General features: G+C 58.5%; 2 protein-coding genes across 5 annotated transcripts; one reads left to right on the top strand and one right to left on the bottom strand.

Annotated features, from left to right (window-relative positions):
* The first annotated feature begins 739 nt into the window (after positions 1-739).
* Mfsd7 (major facilitator superfamily domain containing 7) lies at positions 740-6,882 on the top strand. 4 transcript variants are annotated; one of them, XR_001231781.1, is made up of 10 exons: positions 740-1,160; positions 3,014-3,172; positions 3,375-3,588; positions 3,756-3,832; positions 4,256-4,393; positions 4,476-4,592; positions 4,890-5,042; positions 5,168-5,325; positions 5,431-5,536; positions 6,107-6,193. XR_001231781.1 is itself a non-coding variant. In XM_013506846.1 (10 exons), exons 1-10 carry the CDS (start codon positions 777-779, stop codon positions 6,379-6,381), a joined length of 1,461 nt encoding a protein of 486 aa, XP_013362300.1. In that variant the 5' UTR covers positions 740-776; the 3' UTR covers positions 6,382-6,882. The 4 variants fall into 4 exon arrangements, 3 of the variants coding, with proteins under 3 accessions (XP_013362300.1, XP_005408730.2, XP_013362299.1); XM_013506846.1 differs by having other exon boundaries at positions 740-836; positions 5,427-5,536; positions 6,107-6,882; XM_005408673.2 differs by having other exon boundaries at positions 5,427-5,536; positions 6,107-6,882.
* A 101-nt stretch (positions 6,883-6,983) lies between these two features.
* On the bottom strand, positions 6,984-13,618 carry Myl5 (myosin, light chain 5, regulatory). The gene is made up of 5 exons (XM_013506847.1): positions 13,540-13,618; positions 9,726-9,816; positions 9,182-9,283; positions 8,978-9,053; positions 6,984-8,010 (listed from the first exon to the last, which is right to left on the bottom strand). Exons 2-5 carry the CDS (start codon positions 9,753-9,755, stop codon positions 7,757-7,759), a joined length of 462 nt encoding a protein of 153 aa, XP_013362301.1. The 5' UTR covers positions 9,756-9,816; positions 13,540-13,618; the 3' UTR covers positions 6,984-7,756.
* Positions 13,619-14,185: the final 567 nt, after the last annotated feature.

Below are 14,185 nucleotides of genomic sequence, written 5' to 3'. Positions count from 1 at the left end.
TGGCTGGCTTCATTCTGTAGACACATAACGCTCCATAAGAACACACACACATGCTAAAGCCTAGGGCTGTGCAGTTGCTTGTCTGACAAATGTCCCATCTTAGGACACTTGGGACAAAGAGCAGGAGTGACGGTATGTTTGAGGGCAAGAGGCCTCCTGGCTGGAGAAACACCCATCCCCATCCTGCCCAGACAGACCCCACCTTGGTAGAGCCAGCCAGACCCACAGGAAACTGCACTGCCGTTCCCACCTGAATGAAGAGAACCGTGCTTCCTTGCACCCAGGGTTTCTCAGAGGAAACCAGATGGCAGCCTGGCCCTGTTTGTGTGTGTGCGTGTGTGTGTGTGTGTGTGTGTGTGTGTACACGTGTACGCGTGCGCGTGCACTCGGGGCTGGACACACAAGCCCCCAAACCTTCCCCAGTTCCTACCTTGTGCCTCCCCGGACAAGTCTGGCTGTTTGCAGACCGACTACAGCCTTCTATTCCAGGATGGCTGCTCCCTGTGACTCGTTGGGACCCCAGGACTTCGGGGTCCTTTTAAGCATGCACACTCTGCTTCAGGCCCCTTTTCCCACGCCCGTCCCCGTGGGACCCGATCAGCTGTGTCCTGCGGGAAGGGACATTACCCTGGGGCCTATGGCAGGGTCTTCAGTCCTGGCCTGTCACACTCCACCACTCCACCCACCCGCCCCGCCCACCCGATGCGTCACCACGCCCCTGCTTTGGGGGCGGGGCCGACCCGATCGCCGCGTCCCGGCCCTCTGCCTGCGCCCTTATGTCGGGCCCGGGCGGGCCCCGGGGTCAGAAAGCCTGGACTTCGGGAGGCTGGCTTGAGGTGGCACGGGACTGCGGGGACTGGCGGATGCCAGAGGGGGAAGCCGGGGACGGGTTGATGCCAGAGGGGGCCGGGACAGGGGCAGCAGGGAACCTTGGGCACCGCGCGGAGACTGCGCGGGACAGCGGAGACCGGCGGAGAACGGCGGGGCACGCTGGGGACGAGCCAAGCACGCCCGGAAACGGGCAGAGGACAGCAGCGGACCCCGGGGACGGGCCGATGACAGAGGGGGACGCCGGGGGCGGGCCGGGGAGCCCTCGCACCTACGCGCGGCGCTGGCTCTTCCTGCTGGCAGTCAGCTTGCTGAGCTGCTCCAACGCCACGGTACCGCCCCGTGGGGGAAGGGAAGGGCCCGTCCCGGCCTGGCATCCTCGTTCCCGCCTGCCGCTCCCATTCCCCTGCCCCAGCGCCAGGCCAGGCTTCCTTGCCCTTGGACAGGAACCACAGCACCTCAGCACACCCGGGGGGCGCCCTTCCCACTCACCCCCAGGCTCAGGGTAATTGCAGGGTTCACTGCGATGGAGGCTTCCAACGTGTGGTCACCCACACATCCCCATCTCTTCACGGGGGTGCAGAAACCTGCAGGGAATGAGGAAGGTGTGGCCGCCAGCACAGGCTGGGGTCCTGCAGCTCAGGGATCCGGGTGGGATGGCCAGGAAGCTGAGGCCACTTGGGGTTGGAGTCCAGGCTCGGCCCATGTTCAAAGCCCTGTGGGCATCCAAGCCCGGTTCTCCCCGCTGTAGGCTGGGTGTGGTGACTCAGCCCTGAGCCAGGCTTGGGGATTGCTGCTGCAGGTCTCCGGATGAACCAGGGCTTGGCTTGGCTCTGGGCCCCGTGTGTAGAGCCTGGGGGTGTAACTAGCTTTGAGTGGGTATCTGAGGCTGGGTCTCCCTAGTTCCGGGAAGTTTCTGGGAACGTGGGTAGAGGTCCTGCTGTCATTATGGAGCCCACAGAAATCTAGCTATGATACCAAGAGCTGTGGTGATCCCAGCTTGGGTCCCTGTTGTAGGCAGTGGGTTTCCAGAGTCCCCATTTCCTCACTTGCAGCTGGGACCACGGCTGCCAGGCTCTGAAAGGATGGCTGGGGTGAGGCCTGGAGACACAGGAGTCTCCGTGGGAGTTGGCCCACCCATTTACAAGGGGCGGTGTGCTGGACAAGGCTGGGTGCTTGCAGGAGGCATGATTGTCCTCTACACCTGTGTGTCCCCGCCCATCCTTTGGCCCTAGGCTTGGGAGGTGCAAGGACAGAGCTGGGAGGCTGATGAGGGCTGGCTGAGTTCGGTTTGGGGAACAGGCGGTGTGTGCACACCAAGCTTACTGTCTGCTGGGCTGGGCCTGCACAGGCGTGGCCTGACTCTGGAGAAGTCTGAGGGGAAAGGAAAGGAAGAGAAGGCAGCCATTGCTCAAGGTCCCTGCCGCGTGAGGCTCTGGTTTTGCTGCTCTGCCTCTGAGGCATGCCTGGAGCGGTTTGGATGAGGAACTGATTCCTGACACACTTTTGAGACACCCTGTCCTGAGCACCCATGGTCTCCACCCTTCAATGCTGGGTAGTGCTTCCTCTTGGCCTCCCCAAACCCTCTGTTACTTGCTGAGCACACCTGGTGCTAGGTCCAGCCTCAGGCTGGAGACTATCCCCAGTCCAGGAGGCCTCACCTGTCCAACTCAGTTCTCCTGAGGGTGATGCCAGGTCACAGCCCAGCTGTTCATCACCAGTTCACAAACAGGAAGAGCACCCCTGACCCCCAACAGCCCAGCTCTGAGTTGTCCTTCCCTTTGGCTCTGTCCTTGCTAGACCCCTCCTTGGCCCTCTGGACAATGCTGCCAACTGCCTCGCTCACATCCAGGACTCCCACACCTCTTGCTTTGTCCTCTCATATGATGGACACCCTGCAGACAGCCCTCAGGCTTTCCTTGGAGGGTCAGGTCCAGGCCTGGTGGGGTCATCAGCCTCTGTGTCTGCCCCCAGGCTGGTCATCTGCCTGGTGCCCTCCCAGGAGTGATGGTGTGAGGGTTGGTCTCTGGCAGAAAGACCCAGAGGCCATGCCTGGCCTAGGCGGGGGTCCCCATGGCCCTCACAGGACTGCCCACACTGGCCCCTCGGGCTGACTGAGTCAGGCAGCAGGGCAGAGCTGGTGATGGCATCGGTGGCCCTGGCTGATTCCCAGCTCTCTTCACAGCTGTGGCTCAGCTTTGCGCCTGTGGCAGAAGTCATTGCCCAGCACTTCTTCCTGTCCATGGAGCAGGTCAACTGGCTGTCACTCATCTACTTCGTGGTGGCTATCCCCGGTGGCATCGCGGCCATCTGGGTCTTGGACTCTGTGGGGCTCCGGGCAGCAGTGAGTCAGACCCTACCCCTGGCCTGCTATGGGATTGGTGGGCCCCTGCGTTTGGGTATGGGAACCATGGCTTCCTGTGCAGACCAGGGTCTACCAGTCCCATTGGCCAGACCCCCAGCAGAGCTGATGGGCAATGGGGAGGCTGGAAGTTGATGTCCCTTGTGGGCTGGAGTGGGCAGCAGCCTTTGGACTGTCCCTGCAGACCATCCTGGGGGCGTGGCTGAACTTCTTAGGCAGTGCGCTTCGTGCCCTGCCCTGCATGGCTGTCTGGATCCCCAGCCCATTTGCCTTCTTCATGGCTGGCCAGAGCCTCTGTGCCCTGGCCCAGACCCTGGTCATCTTTTCTCCGGCCAAACTGGCCGCCTTGTGGTTCCCAGAGCACCAGAGAGCCACGGCCAACATGATTGCCACCATGTGTGAGTCTTGAGGGGAGGCTTTTCCCAGCCTGGGCTTAGCTTGGGGCTGCCTGGAGCTCCATGGCCAAGGCCAAGGCCCCAGAGCCAGGAAGGTTTCCCTGGGGGCTGGAGATGAATGCTGGCCACAGCTGGGCTGATGGGATTTCTTTGCCTATCTGTCCATCCAGCAAACCCCCTGGGCATTCTTGTGGCCAACCTGCTGTCACCTGCCCTGGTAAAGAAAGGAGAAGACATCCCCTTGATGGTGAGGGAGATCATGAGGTGCACGTGTGGTGCCCCTGCTGTGTACCTGCTCATGTGTATGTGGTATGGGGACCTGTGTGCTGTGTGTACATGTATGTGCATGTAAGTGGCTTGTACACACGTGTTGTGTGCATGTGTGTGGTGTACATGCAGGTTATGGTATGTGTGCACACATGTGAATGTACACCTGTATGATGTAGCTGGGTGTGTTAGCATGACCTACTTATGTGGGAGTGCAGGTGGCCATCAGTTGGGTGAGTTGGGCTGAAAGCTGGGGCCCTGTATGCAGCCCCCTGGTACAGGTGAGTGTATGGTGGTGCTGCCCATCACAGGTTCTGGGGTCCATAAAGGCAGCATGCCACCATGGGGTGCACAGGGGTGCATGTGTCTTCGTGGCCTTTGTGGCCTTACCCCTTCTCTCCAGCTTGGCGTCTATATCATCCCGGCTGGCCTTGCCTGCCTACTGGCCACCACTTGCATCGGGGAGAGTGTGCCTCCCACCCCGCCCTCTGCCGGGGCAGCCAGCTCCACCTCAGAGAAGTTCCTCCCCGGGCTCTGGCTGGTAGGTACTTGGCCTGGGTTGAGTGGGGGAGAGCTCCAGCTAGAAGCCCTGGGTATTGGGCTGAGTGGTGCCTTTCCTCCAGCTGCTGCGGAACAAGGCCTATGTCATCCTGGCCATGTGCTTTGGGGGCGGCATCGGGGTCTTCTCCAGCTTCTCAGCCCTCCTGGAGCAGATCCTCTGTGCCAGCGGCTACTCTAGCGTGAGTGCCAGCTCTGCTTGGGAGAGACCGTCTTTGCTGGGGTTGCCCCGTGTCCCAGTTTAGTGTTCATGCCTCATGGAGACCATAGAGGTGGTGTTCACTCACGTGTGCCTGGCGCATGGCCTCCATATCTCTGCTCTCTTCTCTTCTCTCTGGCTTTCTCCGTGTGGTTCAGGGCACACTGGCCCTAGGGTCTAACCCTGCCTTCAGCAGGCACCAGAGTCCTGGCCTTGGGCCCTGCACCAGTGAGCCTGCCCTCTGCCCCAAGATGTGTGCAGCCTTCCTCCCCCCCTCTAGGAGTTTTCAGGCCTCTGTGGGGCTCTCTTCATTGTGTTCGGGATCCTGGGGGCGCTGATTCTTGGCCTGTATGTGGATCGGACCAAGCATTTCACTGAGGCCACCAAGATAGGCCTCTGCTTGGCCTCCTTGGCATGCCTGGCCTTTTCCTTGGTGAGCGTTCCTGGAACTGAGAACACCCTGCAGGGCGGAGGTGGAGGGGTGCCAGAAGGGGATGGCCTGGCCTCTGCCTGTAGGGGCCCCATCTGACTGGCACCTACTCTGCTCCTTCCTGCCAGGTGGCCCAGCTGCAGGGACAGGCCATTGTGCTGGCTGCAATCTGCTCCCTACTTGGGCTCTTTGGCTTCTCAGTGGCACCTGTGGCCATGGAGCTGGCGGTTGAGTGCTCCTTCCCTGTGGGCGAGGGAGCCGCTACAGGCTTGGTCTTTGTGCTGGGGTGAGTGTCCCTCCCTGGGCCACACACCCGTCCCATGCACAGTATCCTGCTCTGGAGTTTGGGTGGTGCTAGCACCTGGACTGAGGGCCTTGTGTATCCAGGCAGGCTGAGGGTGTGCTTATCATGGTGCTGCTGACAGCACTGACTGTGCGGCGCACAGACCCATCCTTCTCCACCTGCCAGCATGGCGAGGACTCACTAGACTGGACAGGTGAGTGTCCATCACATGGCTCAGGACCCCAGAGGGCCAAGGCAACGAGGTAAGGAGAACTGGCCTGGCCCAGCCTCGGAAGACCTCCCCAACTTCCTGGCCTATCTTTTGATACCTTTTACTCTCCTCGGTGGGTGGTGGGTGCCTGGTGGGCTCAAAAACCTCTGGGCTCAGCTGGTGATGTGCAGCTCAGAGATCTGGGTGAAAACCTAGCCTCGGTACCCCTTAGGTGAGCTCTTTTAATACTAGGGAGAGAGAAACAGAGAGACATGAGGGCAGAGATCTGAGCATGAAAAGGAAAAAAGAAGGCAGAGACAGGAGAAGAGACAGAGATAGCAGAGGCACAGAGACAGGACAGTTGAGAGTGAGCAGAGGTCAGCATGGGCGGTGCACATCCATGTCTGGGTTGTGGGCCTGTACACACCCCAGCTGTTGGGGTGTTTCTGTGGTCACCACCAATGGAGTGTGTGGCTGGCTTAGAAATGCCAGGGGCTCTGCCTTCTAGGCTGCCCAGGCTGGGCTGTCAGGGGCCTGTGACTGCTGAGAACAGAGCTGTGCTTGTGTCCCCAGTGTCCCTGCTGCTGATGGCTGGCCTGTGCACTCTCTTCACCTGTGTCTTGGTGCTCTTCTTCCACACCCCGTACCGGCGTCTACAGGCTGAGTATAGAGGGCTCCCTCCACCAAGGATGCCAAGCCCTACCGTAAAGCCACTCTCTGAGGCTCCCCAGGAAGCTCCTGCCCTGCTGGATCCACTGGAGACCCCAGGATTCTCAGGGGCTGTGACCAGGGACTTGTGTGAAGGGAGGGTGAGGCAGGCCTGGCCATCTTGGCGTGCAGCCCCATGACTTGACAGGAGGGACTGGCTCAGGTCCCGAATACCCCGGGTGAGGCAGGATGTCCCTGGGGCCCCAGGTGGACTGTGGCTGCAGCCCGCAGAGCCCTGCTGTGTGGACCCTGACCAGGCCCAACCCAGGGCCAGTGCAGGAGGGCACGAGGCGCCTCCTGTAGCAGGCAGGGATCTGGGCAAGTCGAAGAGGTGGGCGAGTGGTGCGGACAGGTGAGGGGTCAGCCCAGCAGGAACCCAGCTGGCCCCCCACCCACTCCTCGTTGGTCCCCAGACCCCTGTGCTGCATCAGACATGTGCAGGTGGATCGTGGGTCCACGTTTATTGAGCCAGTATGGCCTGCAGGCTCACTCCTACTCCCCACGGGTGAGCACCAAGTTCAGCACCTTGTAGTCCAGGTTGCCCACAGCATCCACAGAGGTGAACTCCAGCAACTGGTCCACCAAGAGGCGGCGGGCGGTCAGACTCTGCGGTCCAAATACAGATGCCAGACAGATGCTAACACAGCTGCCTCGGGTGGTGTTTGGGGGGGGGGGGGCCACAGCGAGGTGGGGGTTGGGCAGAGCAGGGGGAAGGGGTAGGTGGGGTGGATGGGCAACACTTAGGGTAGGGTGGAGGGGCAGGGTAGGGGTGTAAGGGTAGAGAAGGGTGTGGTGGGGCAGAGCCTGTGATGGTGTGGAGCGCACAGACCTGTGGCCCCAGGGCCTCAGGCTACCATCTGTCAGTGGTGCCAGGATCCAGTCCCCACCTTTGGGCACCATGGGGGGAGCAGAGGTCTCAGGTGACACTGGCTTGGGGGTGTGGATTTGGGCTGGGGTTGAGATGGCCCTGCTCTGAGCCCAGCCCCTTGGACAGGACAGCACACAAGGGACTGAATAGCCTCTGGCTCTGATTTAAGTGCTCCCCAGCAAACTCCCTCCACCCTGTACAGCCCCCCAATCCTGTCTTCCCCATCTTGTCCACAGCAGCACTGCAGCACCCTCTGACTGACTCAGGGGTGTGCTTGGTCTGTAGAGGCCGGAAGGGTGGGGTGGGGTACAGGCACCTTGGTGGCCGTCACCTTGTCAGCTTGGGACATCAGCAGCCATTTGAGGAAGGGTGAGGAGGCTGCTGAGTGCCCACCTGGCTCCCCTGTGGGATACATGGGGTGGGGGTTGACGGGTCTGAACCCTACCTCCACTGCAATCCTGGGCATCCACTGATCACCGAAGCCCATGGACACCTGAGCCTAGGGAGCAGCTGATGGGCTCAGAGGCTGCTGGAATATTCTCTGTCCCTGCAGCTGGCCTGAGGGGACTCAGCCCATAAACCTGAAGGCTGAGCAGGAGCTGGAGGACCCATGACCCCACCCCACCCCCAGCTGGGCTCCCACTGGGTTACCCAAGGACTGGGATCTCTGAATGGCCCCTGAAGAATGGGAAGTGGGCCAGCTCCGGCCCTGTCTGAGAAGCATGCTCCACACACTCTGGGCTGGGCCCACGAGGAAGCCAGCACTCACTACTCCTTGTGGATGCTGCCTTTGCCATCCAGGTCCAGCATCTTGAAGGCATTTGGGATGGTCTCCTTGGTGTCACTGCCTGCTGCAGAAGCCTCAGGGCGCCGCCTGCCCAAGGCTCCAAGCGCCTGCCCACTGTGAGAGGCCTCCCTGTCATTTTAGCCCTGGCCTGCAGCTGGGTTAGTGCAAGACAGAGGCCACCGGCAGCTGGCAGCTGGGAGGCAAGTGTCTGAGCTCAGGTCTTGTCAGGATTGGTCCCAGGCTTTTTAGGAGCTGGGAAATAGGGCTTTTCTGGTGAAATGTCTGAATTTCTAGGTGTTAGGTACTAACTGTACGAACACAGGGGTCTCACTGGCCAGCTTCTCCCCCAACAGGTTCAGGAACATGGTGAAGTTGATGGGCCCTAAGGCCTCCTTGAGCAATGTCATCCTTTATGTTGGTTTTGCCTGTTGGGTAGCGTGCGGTGTCCCTGGGCAGGAAGGTCACCACAGCCCTATCTCTGCTGACTGCCAGGTGACCCCATGGGGCTGGCCACTCTGTCACTCTCCAGGTGACCCAGAGTAGTGCTGGGTACTACAAGACAGGAGGAGGCCTCAGCCCTGGGGTATGAGGCATGCGCAGGGAGGGGTGCCCTCCCTGAGTCTGGAGCTGGGCACAGTGGCTGTGGCAGAGGGGGAGACACAGGACAGGGCAAGCTGGGGGCTGCTGCTCTCTGTGGTCAGGCATGAGGTAGGCCAGGAAGGAGGGCATTTACCTTGGACCCTGACCCTGGGGAGAAACCAGACTGCTTCCCAGTTCCCAGGGCAGGACCAGAAAGAGGGAGGCAAGGCTGCTGGAGAGGGCTGGAGGGACCACTGGGCTCTGAGGGAGGGACAGGCCCTCACAACCTCCCCAACTCCATAAGCCCAACCCAGGCACTCATGCTTGGGCTGATCCACTGGTCCTGTCCACCTAGATGCTCTGGGCAACCTGGGGTAGGTCAGGTCTCCCTCCTGGAGGAGGCAAGACACCTCTCATGGCCTGAGGGGCGACAGCTGTCAGGGACAGTGCCCTTGCTTAGCAGAGGAAGCAGCGCAAGGGTGTCCATTCTGCCCACACCTACTGAGGCAGGTGTAGGTGCCCTTCAGGTCCTCCTTGTTGATGAAGCCTTCCTGGTTCTGGTCAGTTAGTGTGAATGTCTAGAAATCAAGGCAGGCCCGTAGGATCGTGGCTGACTAGCTCTGCCTCTGCCTCTGCCTCCTCACCCATGGACAGGCAGCCGCAGGTCCACGCTGGGTTGGGGGCACCTGGTGGGAGAGGGACTCACCTTCAACTCCTGGATCTGGGTCTGCTCAAAGTTGGAGAAGACTTGGAGGAAGCCTGCTGGGCACACAAGGCACAATTCCTTCTTCTTGGTCTTCCTGCTGGCCTGAGGCAGGAGCACTGAGGCTAAGGGTCCCCCGGTACTGCTGGAGGACCCTCAGTGGCACCCTGTGATTTGGGAACCTTAACTCAATGAGGGGACTCCACTTGGAGCTGGAGGGGCCCAGAAAGTATGCTGTTCCCAACCCCAGGTGCAGGGGGAAGCACAGTGAAGTGATCCCCAAAGCCCTGGCAGAGCACAGGGCTTAGGATCATCTTGCAGTACGTGGCCCTGGAGGGGTCCAGGGAAAAGGGACGTCATGATGGGCATGTTCTTGGCATCAGGGTTTCTTGAAGGCCTAAAACCCTCCTTCATCTTGCCCCAGACTCACCAGGGCACCCCTGGAGCCTGTGCTTCTCACCCATAACCATGCACTTGGGTGCACGTGCATGTGCGCACACACACACACACACTCATGTCCTGCCCTGTCACCTGCTGGGCCACTCACCATGCCTGAGTCTTCCTGCCCAGGTCCCATTCCACCTGTCTTAAGCTCCTGCCTGGCCCCCTAGGACAGCTCAGGTTTCAGCTGCCACTCCCTGCAAGGACAGGTTCAGGGTCACTCAAAGGACTGGACAACTGCAGAGCGAGCATGGGCAGCTTAGCACTGACTCAGATCGCCCCTGCCCCCAGCCTCTCCAGGCCTGCATGCTGTGTCTCCAGTCACCTGCCACGCCCTGGCTAGCACCTAGGGTCTGAGAGTCAATATGACACCCAGGCCCCTTTGGGCAACAGAAACAGCGTGTCTCAGAGGAAGCTGCCTTTTCCAGATGGGCACAGCGGTACAGAGTGACCCAAGTGTTTGGCCAGCACTTGTATGTGTCAGGGCTCCCACTCAGATCCACCAGCAGAGCTCCTGGCCCGGGCCATATGGCAGCAATGGCTCCTTGGCTGGCCCAGGGGGATGTTTCTGGGGTGGACCAACCTTAGAGATGGCCAGGCTACCCTGAGGGCCTGGGATGGGGCACATTTGGCCTGGTTCCCCAGGTCTTCCTGTACTCCCTGGCCCAGTAGGGGAAGGAACCTGTTGTTGGTGCTGGAGGTCAGGTCCCCTGGTCCAGGAAGTGGGAGACAGGGCAGGAGAGACAGGTGGGTAGGCTGGGCCCCGAAGGTGTAGGCCTGGAGAACAGGCTTTGGAGGGCTACCCCAAACCTCAGCATGAGGGTGGATGTGGGTGCATGTGGCCGCTGTGCTGGGTGCTCCTTCCTCTTTCCCACATCTCTGAACTCCAGCACATGGCTACAGAGTGTTCACTGTAGCAGAGGCCCTGCACCCCAAGGACACAGCCTGTCATGGAAGCTCCCTTCCGGGTGCTGCTGCCCAAGACCCCCTAAGCCAGCAAGACCAAGGAAATCACACACCTGGGAGACTCTGAGTGGGAGCACGTGACCAGGTGTGAGGGCTAGGCTGGAAGGAAGGGCCAGTTCCAGGGCTCAGGGTTGGGGTGTGACCCTGCAGGGGTGGGGAGCCCCAAAGGTGAGAAGGCCACAGAGCCCCAGGGAGGGTCCTGAGCTCAGTACTGAAGACAGCAGTAGAGCTGGGAGTATCAGGATTTTGCACGCAGCTGACCCTGACAGGTGCAGAGGTCCCCACTGGGACCCTCCCTCCTCTGCCTGAGAGCCTGACCTGAGGCAGGTTTCTTTCCTGGCACCAGGGGTCTTCCCTGGTCAGTGGTGCATAGGTGTCTTCTCTGCCAGCCTCCACCCCTAGCCTGCTGCCATTGCCCTGGGCCTACAGAAATACTCAGTTTTAGTTCTGGAAGTTGAGTTGCTGAGGAATGTGGGTTATTTTAAATCTAGTGAAGGGAAAACTCATGGTCACCTGAGGTCATCTTATTATAGGCAGCTAAGTTATATAGAAATTAATATACAGTCAGAGAGGGACTGAGCCCTCAAAGAAGTTGGCACAACAAATAAAGACATCAAGATGAGCATGGTGGTGCATGCCTGTGATCCCAGCACTTCGGAGGCTGAGGCAGGAGGATTGCCATGAGTTTGAGGCCAGTCTGGACTACATAGCAAGACCCCGTCTAAAAAAAAAGCAAACAAAAAACTCCAACCAAATAAATAAATGAAATAATAAATAAATAAATATATCAGAATTGTGGTTGGAAATATATCTGAAGAAGGCCAGGCCTCAAGATAAAAATGCAATGGCCAGGCCTACACGCCTCCCCAAGAGATAAACAGTAACATGAAATTATACTGTATTAGCACCACCTAGTCCAGTAAGTCCAGCTAGGCCTCAGTTGCACAAGTGGGTGACCAGAGCATCTGGACCTGTCCTCTCTCAAAATATCTTTGTTCTTTTCATGTACCCTTGTTACATGTTTTGTTTTCCTATTGGAACAATATTAGCTAAGTAGCCCTGGGAAAGGAGTATATAGAGATAACTATTAACACCTGAAGGACCAATGGCTTCCAGAGCTGGCCAAGCCTAGGAACACTCCTTCCAGCCACTTGGGCCTGTTGCACCAAGTCACTTTTGTCTGAACACAATACTTAAGGAACTGAGAAACTGGGCATGGCATGACGTTTGTCTCATGCAAGATCCTTTCCCAGAGGATTCCCCTTCATCTTTGGTGCTTTCCTCTGCCTCGCTGTGTGGTAATATATTATTTGACTATGCTCATAGCTGCTGTACTTTTTTTTGAGACAGGGTCTCACTATGTAGTCCAGGCTGGCCACAAACTCATGGTGATTCTCCTGCCTCAGCTAACCTCACGTTCACTATATAGCCCAGACTGGTTTTGAACTCACAGAGATCCGCCTGCCTCAGCCTCCTAAGTGCTGTATGTGTCACTATACCCTGTGCTCTGTACTTTTATAACAAACTGACTTACATCTTTTAAAAATCTTTATGTGGCTCTCTCTCTGCAGATCTGAACCTCAAATTTCTGTGATCACATATATGTGACTCCTCGCTGTCACACACTGCAAACTCTGCACATTTGACATCTAATAGATCAGGATTTATATTTCTCCTATATCAATCTTCCCAGAAGCTCAAGGGCAGGAAGAGAGGGTGAAGGGTATCTTGTGGGGTCAGGAGGCCTGAAAACCATGGTGCTGAGGAAGGATGGGGTCTGCATCTTTCTTGGGGCTGGACTCTGGCCTGCCTCCCCAGGGTGGGCATGAGCAAGGAGTCCTTTGGGATGGTTGTGGTGTTCTGGCCCCTAGCTAGGCTCCCTGCTGCCAGCTGAGGGGCTGGCTCTGGGGTGCACATGAAGTGGGGCTGGTGTATCACGTTTGCAGAGCTGCACTGTGTTTTTTTGGAAACTGGGATTTGTGGAAGAGTGGGAACAGGTGGGCTGACAGGGCTGTCACTGGACTGGGTCTGAAGGATTTCTGAAGCTGAGGTAAGGAATTTAACACACCCTCTTTCAGCAGGATCGTTGACCCCCACTGGGGGTCAAAAATTTTCAGGGCTCCTCAGTAAAAGGCTGAAGCATTTATCAGAGATTTAGGACACACTCAAGAGCAAAATGTGAGCCCTCGGAGAAATGAGGTGCATTTCCTGGAAGAGGAAACATGCTTTTTTTTTTTTGAGACAGAGTCTCCCTATGCAGTTCAGGGTGGCTTCGAACTCACAACGATCCTCCTGCCTCAGCCTCCTGAGTGCTGGGATTACAGCCGTGTGCCACCACGCCCGGCTAGAAGCATGCTTCTTGAAGGGTTGGAAATCCCAGGAAAAGGTGGCTCCTCTCTTCCCCGCAAGGGTACTAGCTCACTGTACTGCACTGGGATGGGTTTTTTTTTTGGTGTGTGTTTTGTAATTAAAACATTGCTTTTTTTTTTGCCTTTTTGTTTGACACAGAGTCATCCTATACAGTTCAGGCTGGCCTTGAACTCAGAGCCGATCTCCTGCCTCTGCCTCCTGAGTGGGGGGGATTACAGGTGTGCGCTACCATGCTAGGTGAAATCATTCTTTGGACTCTCTCCACTTGCTCCTTTATCTTAGGATCAGATTCCTGCTCTCCTACTCTTTAATTTCTCAGTTAAGCCAATTTATGGATTTTCAGCATTCCTGAGGAATTTTGTGTGTGACAGGATCCCAAATTTAACCAAAGAAATGCTGATATGGATAGCCTTGGGTGGTCCTGTAAGTTGCAGTTTTCTTAAAAATACAACTTTGCAGGAAAATCGTGGCCAGTTCGAGGCCAACCCGGACTACCTATCGAGACCCTGTCTCGGAAAAAAAAAAGTACAAGTTTTAGTTAATCATCTTGTCTCTATCGTACCTTTTACTTCTTTATTTCCTACCTGAGTGGGCCTCCGCGCACCCCAGCGGGGGCCCCCGCGGGAAGGAGGCGTGGGGAGGGATCCTAACGGACCCTAGCGCTCCGTGGCCTCAAGGTCTGGGTCGGGGGACCCAGGGACAGCTCTGGTCGCTGTAGCCCTCCTGGGAAACCGCCGGTCGTCCTGGGGCGCAGCACCGAGGGCCCCGGAAGGCCGCGCTTCGGATCGCTCCGCACGGTCCCGGATTCCCGTAACGCACGCCTGACCGCGCCCCAGAGCTGCAGGAGACCGGACAGGCTCCGAGAGTCTCCGCTCTCCGGCGCTACCCCCGTATCCCGGCCCTCGCGCGCCTGCGTGCGCCGTGACGTCATCACGGAGGGGCGCGCCACTGACTGTGGCCACCAGAGAGAGTCGCCCTGCTCCGCTCTCCGCTACGGCGCATGCGCGCGCTGCCCTACCCCGGGCCTCTCTGCGTTCTCCGCGCGTTCTCCTCCGCCTGAGTTGTGCTTCCGGCGCGAAGGTCAGGGACAAGATGGTGCCGCCGGTACAGGTCTCTCCTCTCATCAAGGTGAACGCCTTGTCGGTGGCGCCGCGCGTCCTCCAGTCCCCTGCGTGCCCTTTTCCGCGCCCCCTTCCCTCGGCCCCGCGCCCCCCGCCCCGCGCCCCCGGC

Source organism: Chinchilla lanigera, unplaced genomic scaffold, assembly GCF_000276665.1.
Source record: "Chinchilla lanigera isolate Chin_1 unplaced genomic scaffold, ChiLan1.0 scaffold00113, whole genome shotgun sequence".
Lineage (NCBI taxonomy): Eukaryota > Metazoa > Chordata > Mammalia > Rodentia > Chinchillidae > Chinchilla > Chinchilla lanigera.
This window is presented reverse-complemented; position numbering and strand designations above follow the sequence as displayed.